This window comes from Emydura macquarii, unplaced genomic scaffold (genome assembly GCF_026122565.2).
Source record: "Emydura macquarii macquarii isolate MOO-44397 ecotype Brisbane River unplaced genomic scaffold, CSIRO-AGI_Emac_v2 contig_1876, whole genome shotgun sequence".
Classification (NCBI taxonomy): Eukaryota; Metazoa; Chordata; order Testudines; family Chelidae; genus Emydura; species Emydura macquarii.
In genome coordinates, this window is record NW_027132013.1 from 373850 (window position 1) to 397502 (window position 23653).

A 23653-nucleotide genomic window follows, 5' to 3' on the forward strand; every position below is an offset into this window, starting at 1 on the left:
CACTGACTTTAATGAGACTATTTGCAGGAATTAGGGTTGCTGTTTACATAAATAAAGGTTGTTTAGATTGGGCCCCAAATCCAGCTGATGCTGGATCAGGTTTTGCAATCGGGTTCCGAGAATCTTTGGCAGTCAAAGCATGGGAGCCAAGAGGCTCTGGCAGCTCTAGTTTCCAATCATGACTCGAGCCTACATACTTACAATTAGATTATCAATCATTAACATTTAAAAATAAATCCAATGTTATAAACTAAAGGTTTGTAAATTGAGACATTTTGGACTAGATTCTCGGGTCTGGCTGAGCTGTGCTTTGCATAGGAACTAATTCTGGGACCAGCTGGAGACCATTTCTGCTCCCAGCATAACCTAGAACAAGGTGAAGGCTCCTCCGAGTCACACCATGTGACATCCCCCCCGCAATCTGGTCTGATGTGTAGCTGTGTCACCCCAGTTCCTCACTCCTGGGCCCTGACTTACTCCGCTTTGCTGTGTGAGCCATCCACTCCTGGGTCAGCCCATGCTCAGCCTCTTGTGAGTAATCGGTCCCTGGCCCAGCAAGGGAGCGCTTCTGGCCAGCCACTCATGGGGTAGACCCAGAGCAAACACCCTCAGTCCCAGTTGCAACTCCGGGAACTGCCGTCTTGCAGGGTTCAGTGCTGTACACTGCACCCTGCAAGCTCATTTACATTGTCCATCAATTTGTCAAAGAAATTGATATGCAGCAGCTCTGTCACTCCAAGCAAAGTCTTTACACACACTCAGTCCACATGCACTGTTTTAGGTAAAACAAACAAATAAGTTTATTGACTACAGCAAGATTTTAAGTGATCATAAGTCAGGTTAATATAAATTCAAAGATTAATAATGAGTCAAAGAGTTGGTCACAATCAACTTAAAGGGAAGTCGCATCCTAAACTAAGATTAATATTTCAATAGCCTTTCAGTCTGTGATGTTAGCTTACCCACAGCTGACTGTGCTGCCTCTTGCAACCAGGCCCTCTGCATTGGCAGTTGTCAGTCCTTGATGTTGCTTAGAAGATGGATTCCAAGGGAGAGCCCTATGACAAGGAAGCCTCTTTCTTTTAACAAGTTTCCTCGACCCCCTGGGGTCAGGTGATCGGCCACGTCTGGCAATGGGCACGATTTCTTCCACTTGAGCCAAAGTGCTCAAAGGTGCTTGGGCCAGTCCATTGTTCCTGTATGCATGCCTCTGCTGGGCCTAGAACCTCAACTTTGTGTTTGTCTGCATCCACACAAGCCATGTGAGACACACATTCGGGGATATGACATAGCAGAGTTTCATATCTGTACATGTGCATGAAATTGCAGGAAACCTGCCACTGTAACAATAATGCTCAGTATGTCATGGGCATTCCAAAGACACCTTATATGACATTCTTTGCATTAGACCATACACAGTTACACTATGAGGGTAAACATGAATGGTACACAAATCACACTATAAGGGTGTACATGGGGTACAGTGTGTTACACACCAGCAGGAACTTCTTTAGCGATTAAAGACCACTGAAGTTGAAAGCACTTTGGCCTTGCACCTTTTCACACCTAACCTACACCAACACGCCCCCTACATCTGGGAGCTGAGAGCAGGTGCTGTAGATACATGTGTGAAATCTCCAACTACCTCAACAGGACCACTTTATGGCAGAAAGCAGCCAATACTGCTGCCAAAGACATGGGCCTCTGTCTTTATCATTACCTAGAATCTAATATATAATGTTGAAGCTGTAAAGTGTCTTTGATTGCCCACCCATTCACACCTGGGTAAATCAGGAGTAACTCCACCCAAGTGAGATGACGCAAAATTAGTGTAAGAGAGGAGAATGAATCTCCATGTGAAATATAAATCACATTGATATGCTTAGCCGGGTAATAATCAGATTAACACCACCTGGATGCAATAGTAATGAATATAAAATTCATACATTGAGGTATTTTCAAAACTACCAGAATTTCTTACTGAAACACACCCAAAATCAGTTGTGCATAAACCCAGTTTTCCATGGATGACCTTCAGAAAGGGCATTTGTAACTGAGGATACATCTACACTGCAGTGTAAGCCCAGTGTTCAAACTCAGACTCAGACCTAACCCTCCTTCTATATACACACAAATCATGCTAACCCAGGGCTAAGACCCAGGATTCCAAGATCCCATGGGGATAGAGGGTCTGAGCCTGAGGCAAGCTGGGACCCAGGGTTCAAGCCCTATTGCTTTGCATTATAAAAGCAGCCCCACTGGACCCATGCTTTTGGAGCCATCAAAAGTATTCCACAATTCCATGGGCTGACTTCTTTTGTCCTCTGGACAGTCAAATTTGGTGGACAGTCACATTTTGCCAGTCTGCACCACGAACAAAGGACTAAAGCGGCCACATTTTGGGAGGATGCTAGAAAGCCTGGGACATGGGTGGTTGGAGTTGGGCCCACATAATGCAATGTAGATGCTGGAGCCTCAAGTTGAGATCCAGAGTTTAACAATTCCTAACCTGGGGTTACAGATCAGTGTAGATGCTCAAGCCCTAGATTAAGAAACCCACAGTCTGCTAACTCAAGTTCTATTAACCCTGGGATTACACTGCAGCGTATATATACCCTAAAATGATGTAGACTATTTATGGATGAATTAATGAAGAGGGCAACCTTTTGCTAAACAGCAAAGGCCTGGTTGTTCCATCTACCTTGGATGGGGCAAGGAACACTCACTAACATTCACAGCTGTCATATATGAGTTGAAAAATATTAGCTAAAGGCAAGAGATACTTTGTCTTTTCCATGAATAGTGCTCTCATAAAGGGTCATGAAATTCCAGAAATACTAATGCAAAGTCTAAGGGAGGACTTATTTCAATATGCAAAGAAGCTTCTTTATTGTAATTATTACTTTAAATTCAATAGCAAACACAAGAAATAGAATGGCAATTATCCATCACAGTATGCGAGGCATGGAACACTACAAGTTGAACTTACAGTCAAGAGATCCCAGTTTTCATGTGCAGACTTCTAAGAATTCCCTGAGATCCATTTGTGCAACAAAGTCATGGGATTACTAAGAGAACTATTCAGACAGTGAAAAATCTCTTGACGACATCTATGCATGAAAATAGAGATCTGGATATAGATCTGTTGAACCTATGAAATACAACAATAGAAAGATGGGTTTCCCCAGTAATATTGCACATAGATAGATGAACAAGGCTTTTACTTCCCTTTCCACCAGACCTGTTTTGCTCAAATTGAAGCAGATACCAGACTTACAAACAAAATGGGATGCAAAGCAAAAAAAGATAGCAATTTTACTACAACAGGCATACAAAACCATTGTTCAGTTTGACAAGAAGGCAATCAATCTGCCTCAGAACAAATGATAACAACTGGAAACCTGCAAGAGTTTTGACTACCATAAAAGACAAATGATCATATATTGTGAAAAGTCAATAGCAGAGAAATAATCAATGTTTGCTTAAAATGAAATACCTAAGACATCCCAAAGGTGTGTTTGTTCAAAGGAAAAGAGATGAAAACTCAAGGAACATGAAATGGAATGAGACTCTATCGGTATCAGTGCCAGCAGAAACATTAGAGACACCAAAACCACCAATGGCTTGATTTTCAGACATGTTGAATACTTACAGCTCCAGTTGACTGGAGCTGCAGCTGCTCAGCACTACTGAATATCAAGTCCCAATCTAAGGGCAGAATCCTTTTAGACATTAACATCATGGAGGCTGACAAGTCCAAGTAGCATCTAGCTGAAGCCAAAGTATAAGAAGCCTGGGATTAAATCATGTTAACAACTAGAGCTGATCAAAATATTTTTCTATCAGAATTTGAAATATTAAAATGTTCATCAATGTTACAGATTTTGAAATCTTTTAAACCAGCTCTATTATCTGTGCTTTGAGAAAACCAACAAAAGTCAAAAAGGTTGAGATCAGATATAATTGACTCAACAAGTAATTGAGGGGGGAAATCTATTTAAAAGCGAAATAAATATCCATACAAGGGGATGGAGGGAGGATGTAAGGAAAAAGAATGTCATGTTTCTGTATGAGAGCTGTATGCTAATGAGATGATGCAATAATAGTATGCACCATGACTATGCTAATCCCTGTGTTAAGCATGTGAGTATGCCCAGTGTGAAAAAGAAGTTTCCAGAAGTTCAAGGAGACACCCACTAAACTTAGTGCTTGTGAAGTAGAAAAAAATATGCTGTGCTTTCTCCCTGACAAACCTAGTTCCTGGGCACTTCATGAGCATTATAACAAACCCTCATGCTAAAAGACTCAAAACACCTACTCCACAGAGCTAACTGAACCAAACTCTTAAATCTAGTGCTTCAGTGACTTCTAAGGTGGGCAGGGCTCGGAAGGGCAGCCACCTTATACAGTGGTCTCATTGTTATTAATGTCATAGGAGGGCCACAGGGCCAAAGCCAACTTTTCAAAGACCCTTACAAAGCTCTGGGACTTCTCCTCCATTAAATTAAATCTGTGGTTCTATGTGGGTTCAGACATGGTGGCCTGGTTCAACCAGCCCTGAAAAGAAGTGGGAATCAGAAGGTATTGCAGTTCCTAACAGGAGTAACTAGGCAATGGACATTCCATCTTACCAGAGATTAAATAACCACTGGAACACAGGCTGTTTTATAGCCAGTTTGGGAGTGATATAAATGGAGTATCCCTGTTTGGGACTCTGCATTCCCAATATGCTCTCTTTTCCAGCTATCCAGTGTAGAAGGCAGTGACTGTATAGAGGCTAAGGCACAGATCTTCAAAGGCATTTAGAAGCCTAACTCCCATTTAGACACCTAAATACCTTTGAGGATCTGGGATCATGTCCTTATTCAGCAAAGCATTTAAGTGCATTCTTAACTTAAAAGCACATAAGAAGTCCTGTTTCAAAAGAACTCAGCTCCTATTGGAACAACCATGCTGGGTGCTGATCTCTTTTGAAAATCTGCCTCATAATTTCACAGTGGGAATTACTGTGTACTGACCACGTTGGAAAATCAGGATTTTATTTAGCTGCCTAAACACAAACTCTTTTGAAAACAAAGTCCTAAGAGTGGCTCTGACCACTGGAAAAATCTTGTCCTTCTTATAGTATACAGAATGGTAATTATAAAGAAGGGAAGCAGGGAATGGAGTCTTTGATGAGAAAAAACTATATGCAGGAGTCAATTTAAAAGCCACTAAATAAAAAATAAACAAATAAATAAACACAAACAGATGAAAGTATATATCTTGTCTATATTTTCCAAATAAAAGGTACACATCTTGCAGTCCCTACTCAATCAAGATTCTGATTGAGATACCTTCTTAATATGAAGCAATCTGAGGACTCAGAGAGAGGGACTGTTTTGACTATCTGAATACTTATTTTAGGAATTCGGCACTTCCTTTTATTTCTTGTTCTGCCTTTTTATGTATGCAGGTATAGCAAATATGCAGATACACGCATACAGATGCTGCAGTTGTCAGCAATAGTCTTTTGAGCAACTCTGAGCAGCTTCCCAGGTAATCAATAGAATGTGTCCTTAAACTACCACGCTCTCCTTGAAGACAATGTTAGACTCACAAAAGTGAGAGGGTCCATTTCTGAAAAGCTGTGGGAGAATGAAACGGCTGGAAAGTATATGCTGGTGCTGAATTTGTAATGAAGGCAGTGCCAGGGCTCAAGCAATTAAGTGATTGGGCTCAAGCAATTTTTTATATTCATAACTGATGCAGCAAGCCTAGAGGTTCCGGGGCTATGATCTGCCAAGCCTAGAGATACAGAGGCTCAGACTGGCAAGCCCTGGCACAAATTAAGCACTGGTGTATGCTTCATAATTAAAACCAAGCTGCATTTCTTAGGTTTAGTACAGCATTTGTGAAGGTTCACGGTTTGTCATGCATTTGAAAATAAGATTTTTAATATACATTTGGCATTTCAGACTTTCCTGCTGGTGCCACTTTCTTGCTGAAAAGTGACCTCATTCATGATCTTGTCAATATAAGACCTCTGTGTTACGGACTTTAAACACGTTTCTATTTTGCTTCATTAGTAGTACTTTCTTGTTCAATATTTCAGCAGGGTGTTCAATGTTTAAACCATGAAGAGCTTCTTGTCACTTTAACTGTTATTAAAGAGGAAAAGGAGAGCAGTCTAGTGGTTAAGTGAGGGCTAGGCATCAAGATTCTCACCTCTGTGGCTCACTTGGGCAATTCTATATTTACAGTGCCCATTAACTTCAGTGGGAGTTCCATGCATTGAAGGCTTGTAGGATCAGTCCCTTTCTTTGTGACCTTGGTGAGACACTTCAATTTGTTGTGCCTCAATTTCCTCATCTCTAAAATTGATGTAATGTGTTAAAAGCTGTTGTAAAAAGCTGCACAACAGCCTCTTAGAAAGCAGAACAAAAAGAAATGTTATTGTTCCTATAAAACACAGGGACTATGCTGCATATTCTTGAAGACCATGTACTGACATTTTCTCTATTAACTATTAACACATATACAGACATTTATCCTGCCAATTATATTTACCTTCTTTTCAGGGAACACTGTGAGGTGAATTTTTATAAAAGTATTTTAAGATGTTCAGTTGAAAGGCACTATACATACAGAGTAGTTTATTATGTGAAATTATCATTGAGAAGGTTCAAATCATAGAAGTGTAGGACTGGAAGGGACCTCAATAGGTCATCTAGTCTAGTCCCCAGCACTCAAGGCAGGATCTCATAATAACTAGACCAATTCTGACAGGTGTTTTTCTAACCTGTTCTTAAAAACTTCCACTGGTGGAGATTCCACAATGTCCCTAAGCAATTTGTTCCAGTGCCTAACTACCATGACAGTAAGGAAGTTTTACCTAATATCCAACCTAAACTTCCGTTGCTGCAATTTAAGTCCATTGTTTCTTCTCCTATCCTCAGAGGTTAATGAGAACAATATTTCACCCTCTTCCTTTATATGCTTGAAAATTGTTATCATGTTCCCACTCAGTCTTCTTCTTCAAACTAAACAAACCCACTTTTTTCAATCTTTCCTCACAAGTCATGTTTTCTAGACCTTTAATCATTTTTCTAGCTCGTCTGTGGACTTTCTCCAATTTGTCCACATCTTTCCTAAAATGTGGTGTCCAAAACTGGACACAGTATTCCTGTTGGGGTCTGATCAGCATGGAATAGAGTGGAAGATTACTTCTCGTGTCTTGCTTACAACACTCCTGCTAATACATCCCAGAATGATGTTCGTGTTTTTTTGCAACAGTGTTACACTGTTGACTCATAATTAGCTTGTGATCCACTATGACCCCCAGATCCCTTTCCGCAGTACTCTTTCCTAGGCAGTCATTTCCCATTTTGTATGTGTGCAACTGATTGATCCATCCTAAATGGAGTACTTTGCATTTGTCTTTTTTAAATTTCATCCTATTTACTTCAGACCATTTCTCCAGTTTCTCCAGATCATTTTGAATTTAAGCTTAACCTTCAAAGCCCTTGCAACCCCTCCCAGCTTGGCATCATCGACAAACTTTATGAGTGTACTCTCTGTGCAATTATCTAAATCGTTTATGAAGATATGGAACAGAACCAAACCCAGGATCGATCCCTGTGGAGTCCCACTTGATATGCCCTTCCAGCTTGACTGTGAACCTCTGATAACGACTCTTTAGGAACAGTTTTCGAACCAGTTATGCTCCCAATAGCTGCATCTAGGTTGTATTTCTCTTGTTTGTTTATGAGAAGGTCATGTGAGACAGTATCAAAAGCTTACAAAAGTCAAGATATATCACATCTACCACCTCCCCCCTATCCACAATGCTTGTTACCCTTTCAAAGAAAGCTATTGGGTTGATTTGACATGATTTGTTCTTGACAAATCCATGCTCTTAGTTATCACCTCATTATCTTCTTGATGTTTGCAAATAGATTGCTTGATTATTTGCTCCATTATCTTTCTGGATACTGAATTAAGATGACTGGTCTGTAATTCCCTGAGTTGTCCTTATTCCCCTTTTTATAGATTGGCACTATATTTGCCCTCTTTCATTTCTCTGGAATCGCTCCTGTTTTCCATGAGTTTTTTAAAATAATCGTTAATGGCTCTGATACCTCTTCAGTCAGCTCCTTGAGTATTCTAGGATGTATTTCATCAGGCCCTGGTGACTTGAAGACACCTAACTTGTCTAAGTAATTTTTAACTTATTCCTTCCCTATTTTAGCCTCAGATCCTACCTCATTTTCACAGACATTCACTATGTTAGATGTCCAACTGCTACTAAACTTTTTGGAGAAAACTGAAACAAAAAAGTCATTTAGGACTTCGGCCATTTCCACATTTTCTGTTGTTATCTTTCTCTCCTCATTGAGTAATGGGCCTACCCTGCCCTTGGACTTCCTCTTGCTTTTAATGTATTTGTAGAATGTTTTCTTGTTATACTTTATGTCTCTGAGCTAGTTTAATCTTGTTTCGTGCCTTAGCCTTTCTAATTTTGTCCCTACATGCTCATGTTGTTTATTTATATTCATCCTTTGTAATTTGACCTAATTTCCACTTTTTGTAGGACTCCTTTTTGAATTTCGGATCATTGAAGATCTCCTGGTTAAGCCAGGTTTGTCTCTTGCCATACTTCTTATCTTTCCTGTGCAGTGTGATAGTTTGCTCATGTGCCCTTAATAACTAAAATATAACCTGTGTTACATAAGATGTCATGTATGAACCAAAACTGAGAGCAAAAAGCTCAAAATTGAATCATAGTTAAAAACTGAGGTCTGAAATCTCCCATTTAGATGATCTTAAATGATTTTTGCATTATGTTACAGCCTATAAGCCCCAGTTGTGGACCAGCATCCCCACTGTACAGTGCCTAATACAAACAGATGGTCCCTGTCCCAATGAGCTTACAATCTCCTTAACTTGTATTTTCTAACTGCTATGCTAAGCCAAATGGGTTTCAGTTTTCTTTGAGGTAAATGTTAAGATAATATGTAGTAGTAGTTACTGTACAAAAACCAGAACAATATCCAGAGCATTCCTCAACTGATACTCTGTGCTACCACTATATTCTTCTTCTGACCTTAAAACGGGGAAAATATTTTGCATACTGTATAATAGCAGCCTTTCAAGTTATAAAACATTTCAATGTCTAATAAAACATTTTATATCTGTCTGTCTAACCACATGCAAAAATAAATGAATGGAAGAGTTCTAGTATGCGTACATGTAACTGTCAATTTTAAATATTCATATTTTTAAAACCACTTATATGGTTTTCTTCAAAACTGAACTGATTTGAGTTTCAGTGAGAAATACTAAAACAAGCTAAACATGAAGTTTCTCATTTTGTCTATTTTTGAGTTATGGAAATACAAACATTTTGATTGGAATATATAGGAATTGTGTATTTTTTCCTTTCTTGTATAACTCTAAAGCAGCTGAATTTATTTTGCTGAAAGGTCTATCCCAAAAAAGATCATATCTGAACTAACGGATCAAGCATGGAACTGAACAACAGAGGCTAGAATGGAAGTTATAACTTACCCGTACAGTGCTTACTACCATGGCCACTAAAACTCTATTGCCCCTTTAGGGTCTGAAGGATTAGCTAATAGTTGAGGCCTTGCCAAGTTTTTTCAATTAGAAGGAGAAACAGATTCTATGATTCAAGTACTTCTTTGATGTGATCTTGTTTATTTGCAAAGAATATACACAAAGTCCTGTGTACTTGAACACAGTAGAAATGAACAGGAGGCATTTTCCTGGCTCACAACTTCCATGCCTGTCTCTCCAGTGAGTCCTGTACCCCAAGGAGATCTGTCTTTGTTCTCTCTTAGGGCCACGCTCACCAGTTCTCTCACTATCTGCTCGCTTTCTGCCTATCAAACCCATGGACACACATAGCTCCAACCAATCAATACCCCAGTCCCAGCATTTGCAATCAGGCCCCAGGAAAACCCCTCGGCTCACATGGCTTAGCTCTGATTGGCTTTATCATACAATGATTTGCCTTGGAGGCAAATTCTTATTATTTCAGCTATCAATAGACAAACGGACATTTAAATGCTCCTTCCATTTAGCCTGAATGAAAGTTAACCCACCGACTTTAGCCAGGTCTGAAATTGATCTCAAGATCAAATACACGATTGATGGCAGCCATTAACACCTTCCATTGTAACAATAATACTGAAACACACAAAGACAACATTAAAATAAATGTTTGTTTTCATGTTTCAAACTGTTCAGTGTTTCAATATTCAAATGTTTCAAGGAACAATAGTTACCATGTGAAGAACAAAGTTTACCTAGCTATGTCCTAGACCAGCTTGATAAGAAATGTGGATGCATACCTCTTATGATTAAGCCTTTCTGACCTTCTTAATGGCTGCATTACTCATAGGGAGCCATTTCACTGTAACTACTCTATTTGGAAGGGAAAACAGTCTGGAGAACAACTTTTCAGTTGACCTACAGTGCCAAAAGTTAACATACTAACAAGTGTATTTATATAGATATAGATATAAATCTTCTTACCCAGTAGATTTGTGAGCCATAGCGCTAGATCCTCTTTCATTGGTAATAAGTTGGCCTCATGTCTGCTGGCCAGCCACTGGCTGTATTGATGCATATCAGAGAGACCAGGTCCTCGTGCCTTTGGGCTCAGAGCAGTGCACATTGTTTATCCGCTCGTAGTACCTGTTTTTTCAAAAAAATTCCTCATTATACTATACATGGACTGAAGCTTTTTTTAATTTTTTTTAGTTTATTGATAGTGCGTGAAACTAACTATGATCCTGGGATGCAGGATGTCAGACAAATCGATGTACATCTAACATGGAAACAACATACACGATGAAAGTCTTGTTGCTTATGAAGCATTTTGCTAGTGATTTAATCATATAGATAACAGCTGTCTTATTTGTACTCACCCAGGTACACATGTTTCAACAATCCACTACTCTGCGAGGAATGATTAAAACCAAATCAAAATAAACATTTTTAGATGCAGAGCTAACAATTCATTAGGACCTGATTCAATGGCCTTTGAAACTCATGGAAAGCTTCAGTGGGCTTCGGATAAGGCCCTAGAACAACATACGAGTAAGGTAGTTCTGCAACAGTAATAAACCATCAACGGTAATAAACAGATGCCCATTCTGCCAAACGAAATCAGTCGATTCTACAGCTCTAACATAATAAAAAATACAAAGAACCCTTTAAAATATCCTTTAATTTACTGTGTTATTCTACAAACAAATAAAAAGAATGGCAGTCCTGGAGGATGGAGTTTATCCACAAAACAGATATAGTAGCAGTGCAAGCTTCCAACTTCACTGCCCCTACACAAATGCTAATGGGCCTCAATTCTGGCCTGTGGAACCCACCTCTAGAAGTGAGAGAGTACTTCATTTTCCCATTCAATATTTAATTCCCAATTTAATCTTTAAAATAATTTCAACAGCCGGAGGTGTAAAGTGCCCACTGGAATTATAGTTCTATTACTGAAAGTCAAATTCTGCCATTTGCCGCACAGGCGTGCTAGGGGAAGAAGAGGGCATCAGACTCTTCCTGTCCCTGTGAAGCATAGCAGTATTTCAGCCTATTGCGAAAGAGAGTGCCAAGTTAGGGGACTGGCTACTGTCTCAGCTGGCACCCGGTGGCCCCAAGCGAGCACAGTCAGGCCCTGGCCAAGTAAGTCATGAGTCAGCCCTGAGTTAACAGTGACTTTAAAAATAAGGAAGAATAATTTGCTATCTTATGACAGTGGTTAGAATATTAGGAATGGCAAGAGTAATACAGTAGAACCCTGACTTTATGAACATTGATCTTGTGAACGACCTGTTATATGAACCATTTTTCTGCCACTGAAGTCATCTTTCTGATGCCAAATGTGACTTCAGTCCTTCTGCCAATGTTCAAGCAGCTGCACAGGTTTGAAAAGACAGATTTGGTGGCAAAGAGGAGATATGGTTCTCTCAAAGAAAAATCAGGCATATGTTTGTTACCATTCATTATTATTATATACACAATCCTTTAACACTGAATAAATTAACATATGCATCATGTCTACTGTAATTTTGAGATATTCAATTTTATTAGCTTTTGGATTTCTTTAACTCAATACCAAATTCCTTCATAAAATAGACATTCTACTGAATCTATATGTACAGAAAGAAGAAAAATAGTTGCAGGATATAAAAAGGCTTTTGTAAAAATATTTACTGCAGCATTTCATAAATATTTGAATTTGGGATATTAATGTATGGATTAAAATTACTCCTACCTCATGTAACCATACCCTTGGGTAACAAACTTCTTGTTAGACAATACATCTGGTTAATCTCTTGCTTAACCCCTGTCAATGCATTTAGTGCATCACTTCCCTGCTTATCCAAAATTCTGCTTCTCCTAAAATTTTGGATGTCCCTGATGCATTTTGAATAAATAGGTTCATACTAGTCATCTTTATTTAGAATACGTTTTCCACAGAAATCATTCTGCTTTTTTGATTACTGAAAAACAAACAAACTAGATTGTCTCCCCAAGGTAAATGCAAATTTTTGAATTATCATTAGAATTTAGATGTAATGGAAAAAAAATTACAAATGATGGGCCTGACTCTGCATTCCTTGTGCAGCCAAAACTCTTTTTGAAAGTCAAGGAGCTTTGGAGTGAGAAAGGTATGCAATGAAAGTACAGCTCTGCTCTGAAAACTGACTTTGTAAAAATGGCATCATGGATTTATAGTTTCTTGGTTAACGACATCCAGGTCAAATCTGTTCATTTTGCTCTAACAAACAACAAAAGATCAAGATGTCAGTTCTGCAAACTCAGTCTGGAATCCTACTTTCCAGGTGGGGTCCTTCTGGCCTATACATCAACAACAATAAAGATTCCACAAGCATAACTTATTTTGTCACTCATCACCACAGTAGCTGAGTGCATCAAAACACTACAGTGAGCCAGGGCAGTATTATCATCACCATTTCATAACTAGGGGAACTGAGGCTCAAAGAGATTAAGCAACTTGTCCAAATTGTCACAGAGACTCTATGATCGTCAGGATTAAAACCTTCTCTACCTCATCCTTCTTCTCCAGAAGTTAGAAAGGAGTCAAAAAGTTCCTCTCCTACAGTAAACACTTATATTGATGAATGAGCCAGAATGTAATCCAGCTCACTCTCCCATAGTTGTTACAGCTCTGTAATTCTATGGGAGAAACGTAGTAAAAACTGATCTTATTCATTAAAATAAATACGTATGACTCAGGATGCACAAAGGAAGCAAAGTAAGAAGGTACTATTTGTGTACAGTCACTTTTTAGGTTTACAGATAAGTCTTTAAGATAGTCATCTTATTTATTTCATTTCATTTACTCTTCTGATACATTCATTGGGAAATATAGAAATTGGATCATTGCTCTTGAAGAAATGAAGAGACACTATGCTTTAGGATCCTAGTTGGAAGCAAACTCCCTTTTAAGGTTTCATACCTCTCTGCATCTATATGGTGAAATGTTCCCCACCAAGCAGCCCCACCAATAAATGTTGAAACTGTAGTGTGGTTGAGATACTGCAGGGTGCAGTGCCTCCTGCTGCCACTGTGCACTACAGGACAATGAAAAACCCACAGCTGATTCATGCCAGCTGATTTGGGCTCACAGGTCTCTGGTTAAGGGGCTGTTTAATTGCAGTGTAGACATTAGAGCTTAGGTTGGTGCCCGGGGTCTAGGATCCTGAGCTGTAGGAGGGTCACAAAGTTTGGGCTGCATTCCAAGCCTGAACATCTACACCTCAATTAAACAGCCCCTTAGCCCAAGCAAGCCGACACGGACCAACTGTGGGTGTCTAATTGCCTTGTAGACATACCCTGTTTGATTTTTGGTGGGACTGGGGCTGCCCTGGAAGCTGTGTTATATGTGGCTGCCACCAGGGGTTTTATGGAGGAGGCAGACAGCAGGGAATATAGAACTATTGCAAAAAACAGAGACAAAGTACAGCTGTCTCACATGTTCCCTGCAGCTCCTGTAGAGAGCATGGGCTTCTGCCAGAAGAAGAAGGCACATAGCGTGGAATTCAAGCATCCATGCTATTTCAGTTCAGACTCACTGTACAGGGCTGTTTGCACATGATCCCTGCTGACTGAGCTCGTGTTTGGAAGGGAATGTTTCTGAATGATAGAGAGTTTAATTAAGTAGAAGAGGAGTTCTCAGCATGTGTGGTTGGGAGCTCTTCTGAGCTAGTAGGGGTTCTAAACCAGGAGAAGGCAGATTAAGATGGCATGGTTGAGCGCAGGGGAAATTAAGTCAACTGGTGAATGAGAGGTGGTTGAATTGACAGTGTGTGCATGTGAAAGAGGGGATTGTATGGTAACAGTTAGATTGGCAAGGGTGAGGCTAGGATGAGGAAAGAACAGGGAAGCACTCACAGATAAATAAATACTGGATCCCCCCCTTCTCTTTGTAAAGCCTCACTATTTTACTTCCTAAAGGGGAAAGAGGGTTCCTCTGTTTCTTCCCACTTCCCCACCAACCTGTCTTATCCCCCAGCTAAACACTTCCCTTTGTCATCCATGACTACTCTGAGAATAAGATTCGCCTAACAGGAAAGGGTGAAGATTGGTCGATTTGGCCATGTGCTTTCAAGTTGTTAGTACCACTGGCACAGCTATTTTTTTGTTTTTTGTGCTCACTGACCTTCCTCATTTTAAATCTGTGAAGTTCATCCAAACTACATTTAACCCTCTGCAGTGACTATGTGATAAAAGGTCTGGCTATCACTTAAACATTTATCTCAGTTAATCTGATTAGCATTACCAGCCCAAATATTACCTAGCTTCATTTCACTACACGTTGATTGGGATTTTCAAAGGAGACCAACAGCTAAATCCTACTGAAAGTCAATGGGAGTTGAGCACCTAGCTCCCTGAGGCCCTGTTGAAAATCCCAGCCATAACCAAGGCTGGATCCTGCAATCCTTACTCAGGGGAAATTAAGTCTCTATATTTGGCTCCCCACTACCATAGTATCTGAAAAACTCACAAACTTTAATGTATTTATGTAGTGAGTCAGGGAAGTATTGTTATCCCAAGTTTACAGATATGAAACTCAAGCACAGAGAAACTAGGGTACATCCACCCTGGGATAAAAGATCCATGGCATGGCCGCAGCTGGCCCAGGGTCAGCTGACTCAGGCTATAAAATTGCAGTGTAGACATTCAGGCTCAGGCTGGAGACCGGGTTCTGATACCTTCTCCCCATGTGCAGTCTCAGAGTCCAGGCTCGAGTCCTAGACCAAATATCTAGACTGCAATTTTTAGCCCCACAGCCCAAGCCTTCTGAGCCCGAGTCAGCTGACCCAGGCTCAGACTTGGTGCTGTAGCTTTTTTATAGCAGTGTGGACATACCCTAAGTGAGTTCCCTAATGTCACAATACAGGCAATGACACAACAGGGAACTGAACATAGGTCCCCTAAGTCAGCCTAGTACCGGCTCATCCATCCCCTCCCTGCAATTATTAATGACGATACAGTTTAGCCTTAAGTTACCATTATTTTCCCCCAGACAGTATTTTAACAGTAAGGCCATTGATATAACATCAGCTATAACAATGCATTAAAATCAGTTTGTATAAATGCATATAGACATTCTCTTGTTATGGAATATGTCCTGCTTTTCTATGAGAAACTGAACCTACCAACAAACATGCATAAGCATTTTATAAACTTACCTCTAAAATGTCTTGCTCTTCAGGAAAATAATTTTGTTCACTATTCTTCTGAAAATGACATAAGCTAGGACAGAACTCTACCTACGTTCTGTTTTGTTGCAAGTCATATTTATGCAGTGCGGTCCTTCTCCCTCCCATCCCCCTGTCCCATGACAGCAATAAGGCATCTCAAATTCTTAGGCTCATTGTCTAGATAAAGAATTCAGTTCAGGATAGTTTACAGTACACCTAACGGCACGTAACTGTTTCAACAATCTGGAAAGTTACAGTCCTCCTTGTTTGCTTCCACCAAACAGTGGAGTTTTTATTTTGCTTTACAGTGGCACATTTAGTTTTCTGTGTATTGTAGCTCAACCCAGTGTGTTGCCAGCAGTGTAATTTAAACTATCTGCTGATGTTTGTCAATGATCATTAGGTGTAACCAATAGGAGTCAAGTAAGCAATGTTCTCTAATTCTTCTGGCTTTTTGTTGTGAATAATTATTACTGCAAAAAGTACCAAGAATACTACATATTGTGTATTAAAAAAATAGATGGGCAAAAGAGAGGCCATAGACTAAAAAGACAAGTGGTTAAAGTCTAGCCTAGGCCTCTGCAGACATGTTCAATTCCCGGTGCCAATAGAGACTTCTTCTGGGAAGTTTGGCAAGTCATTTGGCCCCAGATCCTCAGAGGTATTTAGGCACCTCACTCATTCATTTCAACGGGAGTGAGGTGCCTAAATAACTTTAGAGATCTGGGCCTTGGTTCTTCATCTGTAAAATGTGTATAATGGCACTTCCCTTTCCCACAGGGGCATTGTGAGGTGCTCAGACCCTGGGGTAGTGAAGGACATATAAGTATCATAGGGAAGTAGTAGTGCGATATAGCACCTTTCACTCTAAACTAACATTTCAAATCCAGCCCAGGTAAGCAATGACTTAACGTTGATATCAGCTGAAGGCTATTCAGTGTCCTGCTTGAAATGAATTTTGTTGTCTCTGTCCAGTTCGTACTGGATGGGTATTCACATCAACACTTGTGTCTGCAGTCTCAGCTGACAGAGTAAGGAACTGAACAGGTGCATAGACCAAATTCTCCTCTCATCCCTAGAATTTGTCCTTCCAAGTCAAAAGTGAGGCAAAGTAGGGGGTGCAGCAGGGTAAACCTTGTTCTATAGCTACCAGCTATAGCTGTATATATATATATATATATATATATATATATACACACACACACATATATAGCTATAGCTACTTGCTTTGTGGATTAATAGAGGATTTTCAGCCTCCAGGGCTGCAAAGACAAAACCATTCATGAGATTTGTATTCACTTATTAAAAAACAAACAATAACCCACACTCAAACCACAATTAAAGAAGGTTGTTTGGAAAATGAAATATTTTCACAAGCTAAATAGAGACTTGTGTTCAGTACTCTCAACCAATTCACTTCTGGTGCAAGGGCCTAGCCCAAGTTCCTCTACCCCACTTAAGCCTGGCATGAAGCTGCATGGTGGTTTGGTACGCTAAGCAGCAGAATGGTGTAACTGTGCACCTGCTACATGCTGTAGAACTGGTATCTGTGTTGGCTTAGATTCAGAGATTCCAAGACCAGAAGGGACGATTGTGATCATCTAGTCTGACCTCCTATATAACCAGGCCATAGAACTTCCCCCCCAAAATTCCTAAAGTATAGCTGCAATCTTGATTTTAAAATTGCCAGTGATGGGGAATCCACCCAACCCTTGGTAAATTGTTACTGTTAACCTTGCTGTTAAAATATATAGCTTATTTCTAGTCTAAATTCATCTAGCTTCCACTTCCAGACATTGGATCATGTAATAACTTTCTCTGCTAGATTCAAGAGCCCATTATTAACTATTTGTTCCCACCCAGAAACTTATAGACTGTAATCAAGTCACCCCTTAACCTTCTCTTTGGTAAGCTAAATTGAGCTCCTTTAGTCTCTCTCTACATGGAATGTTTTCTAATCCTTTAATCATTCTTGTGGCTCTTCTCTGAACTCTCTCCAAGTTATCAATATTCTTCTTGGATTTTGGGCACCTGAACTGGACCCAGTATTCCGGCAGTGGTCATACCAGTGCTAAATACAGAGGTAAAATAATTTTTCTATTCCTACTTGAGATTCCCCAGTTTATGCATCTAAGAATCACATTAGTTCATTTGGTCATAGCATCACACAGATGATTATCCACCATGGCCCCCAACTCTTACTGCTTCCCAGAATAGAGCCCCCATTCTGTAAGTATGACCTACATTCTGTATTCGTAGATATATACAGTTACATTTAGTCATATTAAAACACATACTGTTTGTTCGCATGCAGTTTTTCAAGTAATCCAGATTGCTCTGTTCTCCTCATTATTTTCCAATTTTTGGGTTATCTGGAAACTGTATCAGTGATGATTTTGTGTTTTCTTCCAGATCATTGATAAAAATGTTAAATAGCATAGGACCAAGAATCGATCCCCACTAGAAACACACCCATTCAATGATTCCCCAGTTACAATTATATTTTGAAACATCTCACAATAGGCCATCTTTTAATCCATTTAATGTATGCCATTGTAATTTTAATATTGGTCTAGTTTTTTAATCAAAAGTTTGGGCAGTACCAAATCAAATACATTACAAAAGTCTAAGTATACTACATCAACATTATTACCTTTATCAACCAAATTTATAATCTCATCAAAAAGAGATATCAAGTTAGTCTGACGAGATCGATTTTGCATAAGCTCATATTGATTAGCATTAGTGATAATACCCTCCTTTCATTCTTTATTAAAGTTCCATATCAAACACTCCATTAACTTGCTAAGGATCAATGTCTGATGAATCAATGTCTGATAGGCCTATAATTTATCTTTTTAAAACATTAGCTTTCTCCCAATCTTCTGTGTTCTCAGTATTCTAAGACTTATAGAAAAGCAACTTATAGAAAAGAATGGTCCAAGGAGTTCCTCAGCCAACTCTTTTAAAACTTTTGGAAGCATGTTATCTGGACCTAAAGATTTAACATGTTCAACTTTAGTAGCTGCTGTTTCACATCCTCCTGAGATACTAGCAGAATGGAAAGAGTGTTATCATATGATACTTCAACTGCTTTTCCCAAAATAGAACCAAAATCTTTATTGAACACTTCTGCCTTTTCTGCATTATTATTGATAATTCCTACCACTTCCATCTAGTAATGGAACAATATCATTGTTTGAATTCTTTTTCTTCCTAATATACTTAAACTCCTCCTTACTATCCTTAACTCAGCCTATGTGGAACCAGTGCAGAAAGGCAATTTTCAAGGGACCTGTGGTATCTAGGGCTATTGAAGGAAATGCAGATCTGCATTTATGCTGATCCAGTGGCCTCCATGTTCTGCACAACTGGTGTGGAAGGGTTGTGTGGCAATCCTGTCTCCTGGTTCTCAATTAGAGGAGTGAATTTCATTCCACCTGCATAGAGTCCAAATGCTCAGGCTTTATGCTAATGGACTAAATTTCCTCCTGTGTGAGATGAGAGTTGGGAGAACGTGATAGATGCAGAAGCAGCAAACTATACTATAAAGTAAAATGTTCACATCATACACAACTCTGCAGTAGCTTCACAATCACTGGTAACAGTGGCAAAAAATATATTGGAAGTGAGTAGCCAGCATTTTCTCCACAGGGACTGCAGTCTATAATGCTACACAGAAGCAGTGCACACTTCCTTTGTCTGCAGTTGCAACTGATGTCCCACTCTCAATCTCCTGCTGACTTGGAGAGAAGGTAATGGTATTGGATAGCAGCCATTTTGGAAAGGGAGAAGAACTGAGGATCAAAAGCCAAAGCAGAGCTCATGAGTATCTGGCATGGGTCTCTCCTGGATCTCCCTGCTAGTTTTAATCACATCAAGAAGGGGATGGAAAAGAACAAAATTCTGGCCCTTCAGCAGAATTTCAGAGTGTTGGTTGGAGCTCTGGTTGACCCATTTTGAAATAAGAATGTGCAAATAACTATATATTTTGGGGGTTACCCTGGAGTAGCAAAAGCGGATGTTAAAAATTAGAGATGTTTAATAGATCAAATGTTCATCAGTAGGACACATACATTGCACCTACAAAGTGTATTTGTGTAAGCAAACATGAAACTGCATACAAATGGGGTCTCTTGCACGCAATCATTGTTTTCATGAGAACAAATACAGGTTTTGTATACACGAGTTCAAGTATAAAATATGTAGGTGCAGTTTAAACACTCACATTTGAAAAGTTGATCTTACTAATGTTATTAAAAACAAAACTACTAGATGTGCTATGCCCAGTGTGTATGGTCCTGCAGACTCAGAATATGTATGAAATTAGACTACAAACTAAATGCTGCATTTGGAATAATCTTTTGTTTTTTTCCTAATATATACATTGATTAATATCTTCCCCTGACAGCCACAGGGATAAACAACAAGTTATGTAATTGATTTCCTCAGTGTCAGGACATTCTTCCTGGTAGTGAGATCTGATAGACAGTGGAATAATCTCCCAAGGGAAATAGGGAATGCTCCATCATTTGAGACACTTAACACTGGATTGAACAGAGCACTAAATAAAATATAGATATCAATCAGGTGTTGGCAAGGGTGGACTATATATGATCTAATCAGTCTTTGTCATCACTGACTTCTAAGATGCTATGACTTAGTATGGAGTACCGCAACAATTCCTCTCATTGTACTCTTTAACTCAGAAAATAACAGAGACTTTAATGCTATGCTTATCCAATTCTGATTTTGCTGCCATAATATCTTCTTATTTTTAGTGAACTTTACCTTCTATAAGATATTAGATGTCACTCTTAGCTACATCATTTTAAGTACATATATATCTGTAATTTTAATTAGAGAGACAAGATGAGTGAAGTAATATCTTTTATTGGCCCTCACTCACCTTGTCTCCTGATATCCTGAGACCAACATGGTTACAACGACACTAATTTTAATTGTCTTTTCTAACTACAACAAATAATAGGATAAAACATATTTTCACAGATGCAGAAAGCAATATTATATTTTTGTAAGAAATTCATTTTTTCTAGTTATTTTATTACCCTTATAAACTACACACAGCTAATTTAGTTCAGGGTTTCTGGTGCACTCCCAGATTAACTTGAGGCATACGGTACATGTTAAAAAGGAGGGGGAATAGAGGGGAACCACCATCTGAAACTCATTAATCAATTAGAATTTTTAAGGGCTTACATCAAAATATGATCTAGACTGATAAAGTAAACTCTGATTCACAAGAAGCCTTTGTCCCTTGTGTTATGAATATTCAGGATACAAAATGTGCACTGTACTTAAAACGTGTATCTGGAACCTGGCACAGGACTTTGTATTGATATTCTGAACCTATAAGACCCTTGGTGTGAAGCCAGCACCAAATGAAATTAAGAAAAACTTTCCAGGTTACTGAAAGCCTAGGCATTTTCAGGACTGTTTTTATCAGAGACAATGTTGCTGTCTTGCTAAATGTCTGTTCCACCAAAAGGAAAGCAGGAATGTCATTTGTCTCTCTCACACACATATAATAACAAAGCTTTAGGAATGTTCAATATTCACTTGGCAATAACATTATAAGTTCTAGATGATGAGCCTGATTCCTATGGCAGGCAAAAATCTGGATTGTTGATTTGCAGGACTGCAGGATCTGACCCTTGCTCCTCATTTTTCTACTTGCCTAATCAAAATGATCATTAAAAAACTCAAATCTAAATAGTAGTCTCCTTTAGCTAAAGAAATAATATTTATTACAGATGGGAAATGTTAATAGGTGTTTGCCTAATGAGTTTAATTATTATTTTTAAATGCATGCAAATTTGTACACAACAATGTGCATTTATTGCCAATAAACATCAGCTTCTATGAATCTATGACTTTGCATTTAATTGATGTAACCTTCCATTCTTAAATGTTGCTAGGCCTGCTCCTGCTCCCATTAAAATCAATGGCCAAGTGTAAAATATCTTACATGGGAGCAGGACAGGTGTCCCTAATGCTAAGAGCCTGTCTCCTTTCTGATCAAATTATAATAAGAATATAGGTATTTTTTTCAAAAGCCACTAAAGGATTTAGGGACCTAGGTCCCACTGAAAATCAATCAGAGCTGGGTGGCTGGACTCAATGCTAGTTCCCCACTGCCTCACCTCCTTCATCAAGGTTTGGCTGAGGTTCCAACCTGGGGTCCACAATGTAATTCTCATCAGATGGCCTAGTGTACCATATGAAATGAATTTAGGACTGTCAGCTAATTTCCTATTAAATCACAATCCACATCACAAAACCATTACACTTGGCACAGCCTCGGCTCGGCGGCGAAGAAACAATCCAAGCTTTAATGTGCGTGGCGACTGAAAGAAAAGTACCTCCCCCGCCCCCCTCCCAATTTCAAAGACATTGTCAGACGTGCAGAGCTGCAGAGCCGCACGGGAGGAAGGCTGCAATGCGTCTGCCCCAGATAGGAGCAAAGAAGGCTCTCGGTGTCTTTACCTTCCACACGCAGGCAGAGCAAGCCCGGCTGGCAGGCGGTCGCCCCGCTGCCCAGCACCGCTGCAGTGAGGGGAGAGCATTCCTCCACCAGGGACAGAGCCTTTGTAAAAACAACATGACGCTGTCGTGCAGCAAGATCCCAGCATAAAGGCGAAGCCTGCCCGCCCTTCTTCTGCTCGTGTCTATTGCGTGAGAAGGAAGGCAAACGGCAAGAGCTGCCCCCGGTTTAGCGTTAGTACCGTCCTGCCACTCGCCAGTCCTTTGGGGGTGTCAGGAATGCCCTAATTGCAGTGGCACAGCTCTGTAGGCAGAGTGCTTGGCAGCCAAGCCCTGGCTCCTGCATTTGATGCAGATGATCCTATGGCCAAAGGACAATGAGCGTCCTATACAAACAACCTACCTTCTCCTTTTCTTCCAACGGGGGGGCTTAGGGCTAACGAACGGGGCAAACGAGCAGAGAGAGCAGACAGAAAGCAGACCAGGGCCCCGAACGGTGTGCTGGAAATGGACAAGACTTCCATGCAGCTAGGGCAAACATATTATTCTCCTGGGATCATGCTGGATATTTTGATGCTAGCCATTCCCCCCCCCTCTCCCCCCAGCCCGAACCCAGCTTTCGTCTGATCTTTACTAGTCTGGGTGGCTGGTGTTATTTTGCTCTCGTCAGGGCCCGTGCACATAAGCCTGGACAGATGGCTTTGCCGTGAGTGTGTGTAACCCCGCTTCCCAAGTCCGGCTCATTAAAGGCGAGACAATGCAAACATTCATGGAAGGTTTATCTGCATATCCGCGCGGAGGGGCTGCGCCCTGGCAAGCTCCTGAACTGGAAATAATGATTCTCAAATCATTAACCTTGTTTTTTCCCCCTTCCTCTCCTCCCACCCCCACTTTGCCCCCGTGACACTTCCGAACTCCGGCTCGTCAAAAAGGGGGGGGGGGGGGAGAGAATTGCTTACCCAATGTGCAGGCAAAAGAAAAATGTTACCTGTGCAGGAGCGCACCGACTGCAATTTGCAAACTTCTTAGCCCAACTCTCTCTTCCCTTCCCTTGCCTACCTCTCTGCTGCCGCGCTCAGAGCAGCTTTCCCTACCGTGTCCATGAATCACTGACTTGCAAACTCTTTGGAAGTTCAAAATCAGAGGAAGAAAGCAAAAGAAACCCCGCTGTAAGGTGACGGGCTGAAGGGAAAGAATCGTTGTCTTGCTTAATTTCCCCGACCCATGGCTCTCTAATGCAGCCGTGAAAAAAACAACCAAACAACCCACGCACAACTTAAAGGAGCCCGGGCTGTGACTTCTGTAAATCCAGCCAGATGCCTGCACTAACTGCAGTAGCAGTTAGCAGAGCTCTCTCCCCGCCTTAGCCATTTACTAGTGGCCAGCATTCCTCACCCCGCACT

General features: G+C 40.2%; 1 protein-coding gene across 1 annotated transcript in view; it reads right to left on the reverse strand.

Moving 5' to 3' along the window:
- The window catches only part of GAS2 (growth arrest specific 2), a 129777-nt gene extending 106395 nt beyond the window's left edge, over positions 1–23382 (reverse strand). Inside the window, exons 1-2 of the mRNA XM_067558172.1 lie at positions 23239–23382; positions 10540–10701 (exon numbers count right to left, since the gene is read on the reverse strand). Coding sequence (XP_067414273.1) covers positions 10540–10681 — 142 coding nt within the window. The 5' untranslated portion in view covers positions 10682–10701; positions 23239–23382. The remainder of the gene's footprint in view (positions 1–10539; positions 10702–23238) is intronic.
- Positions 23383–23653: the final 271 nt, after the last annotated feature.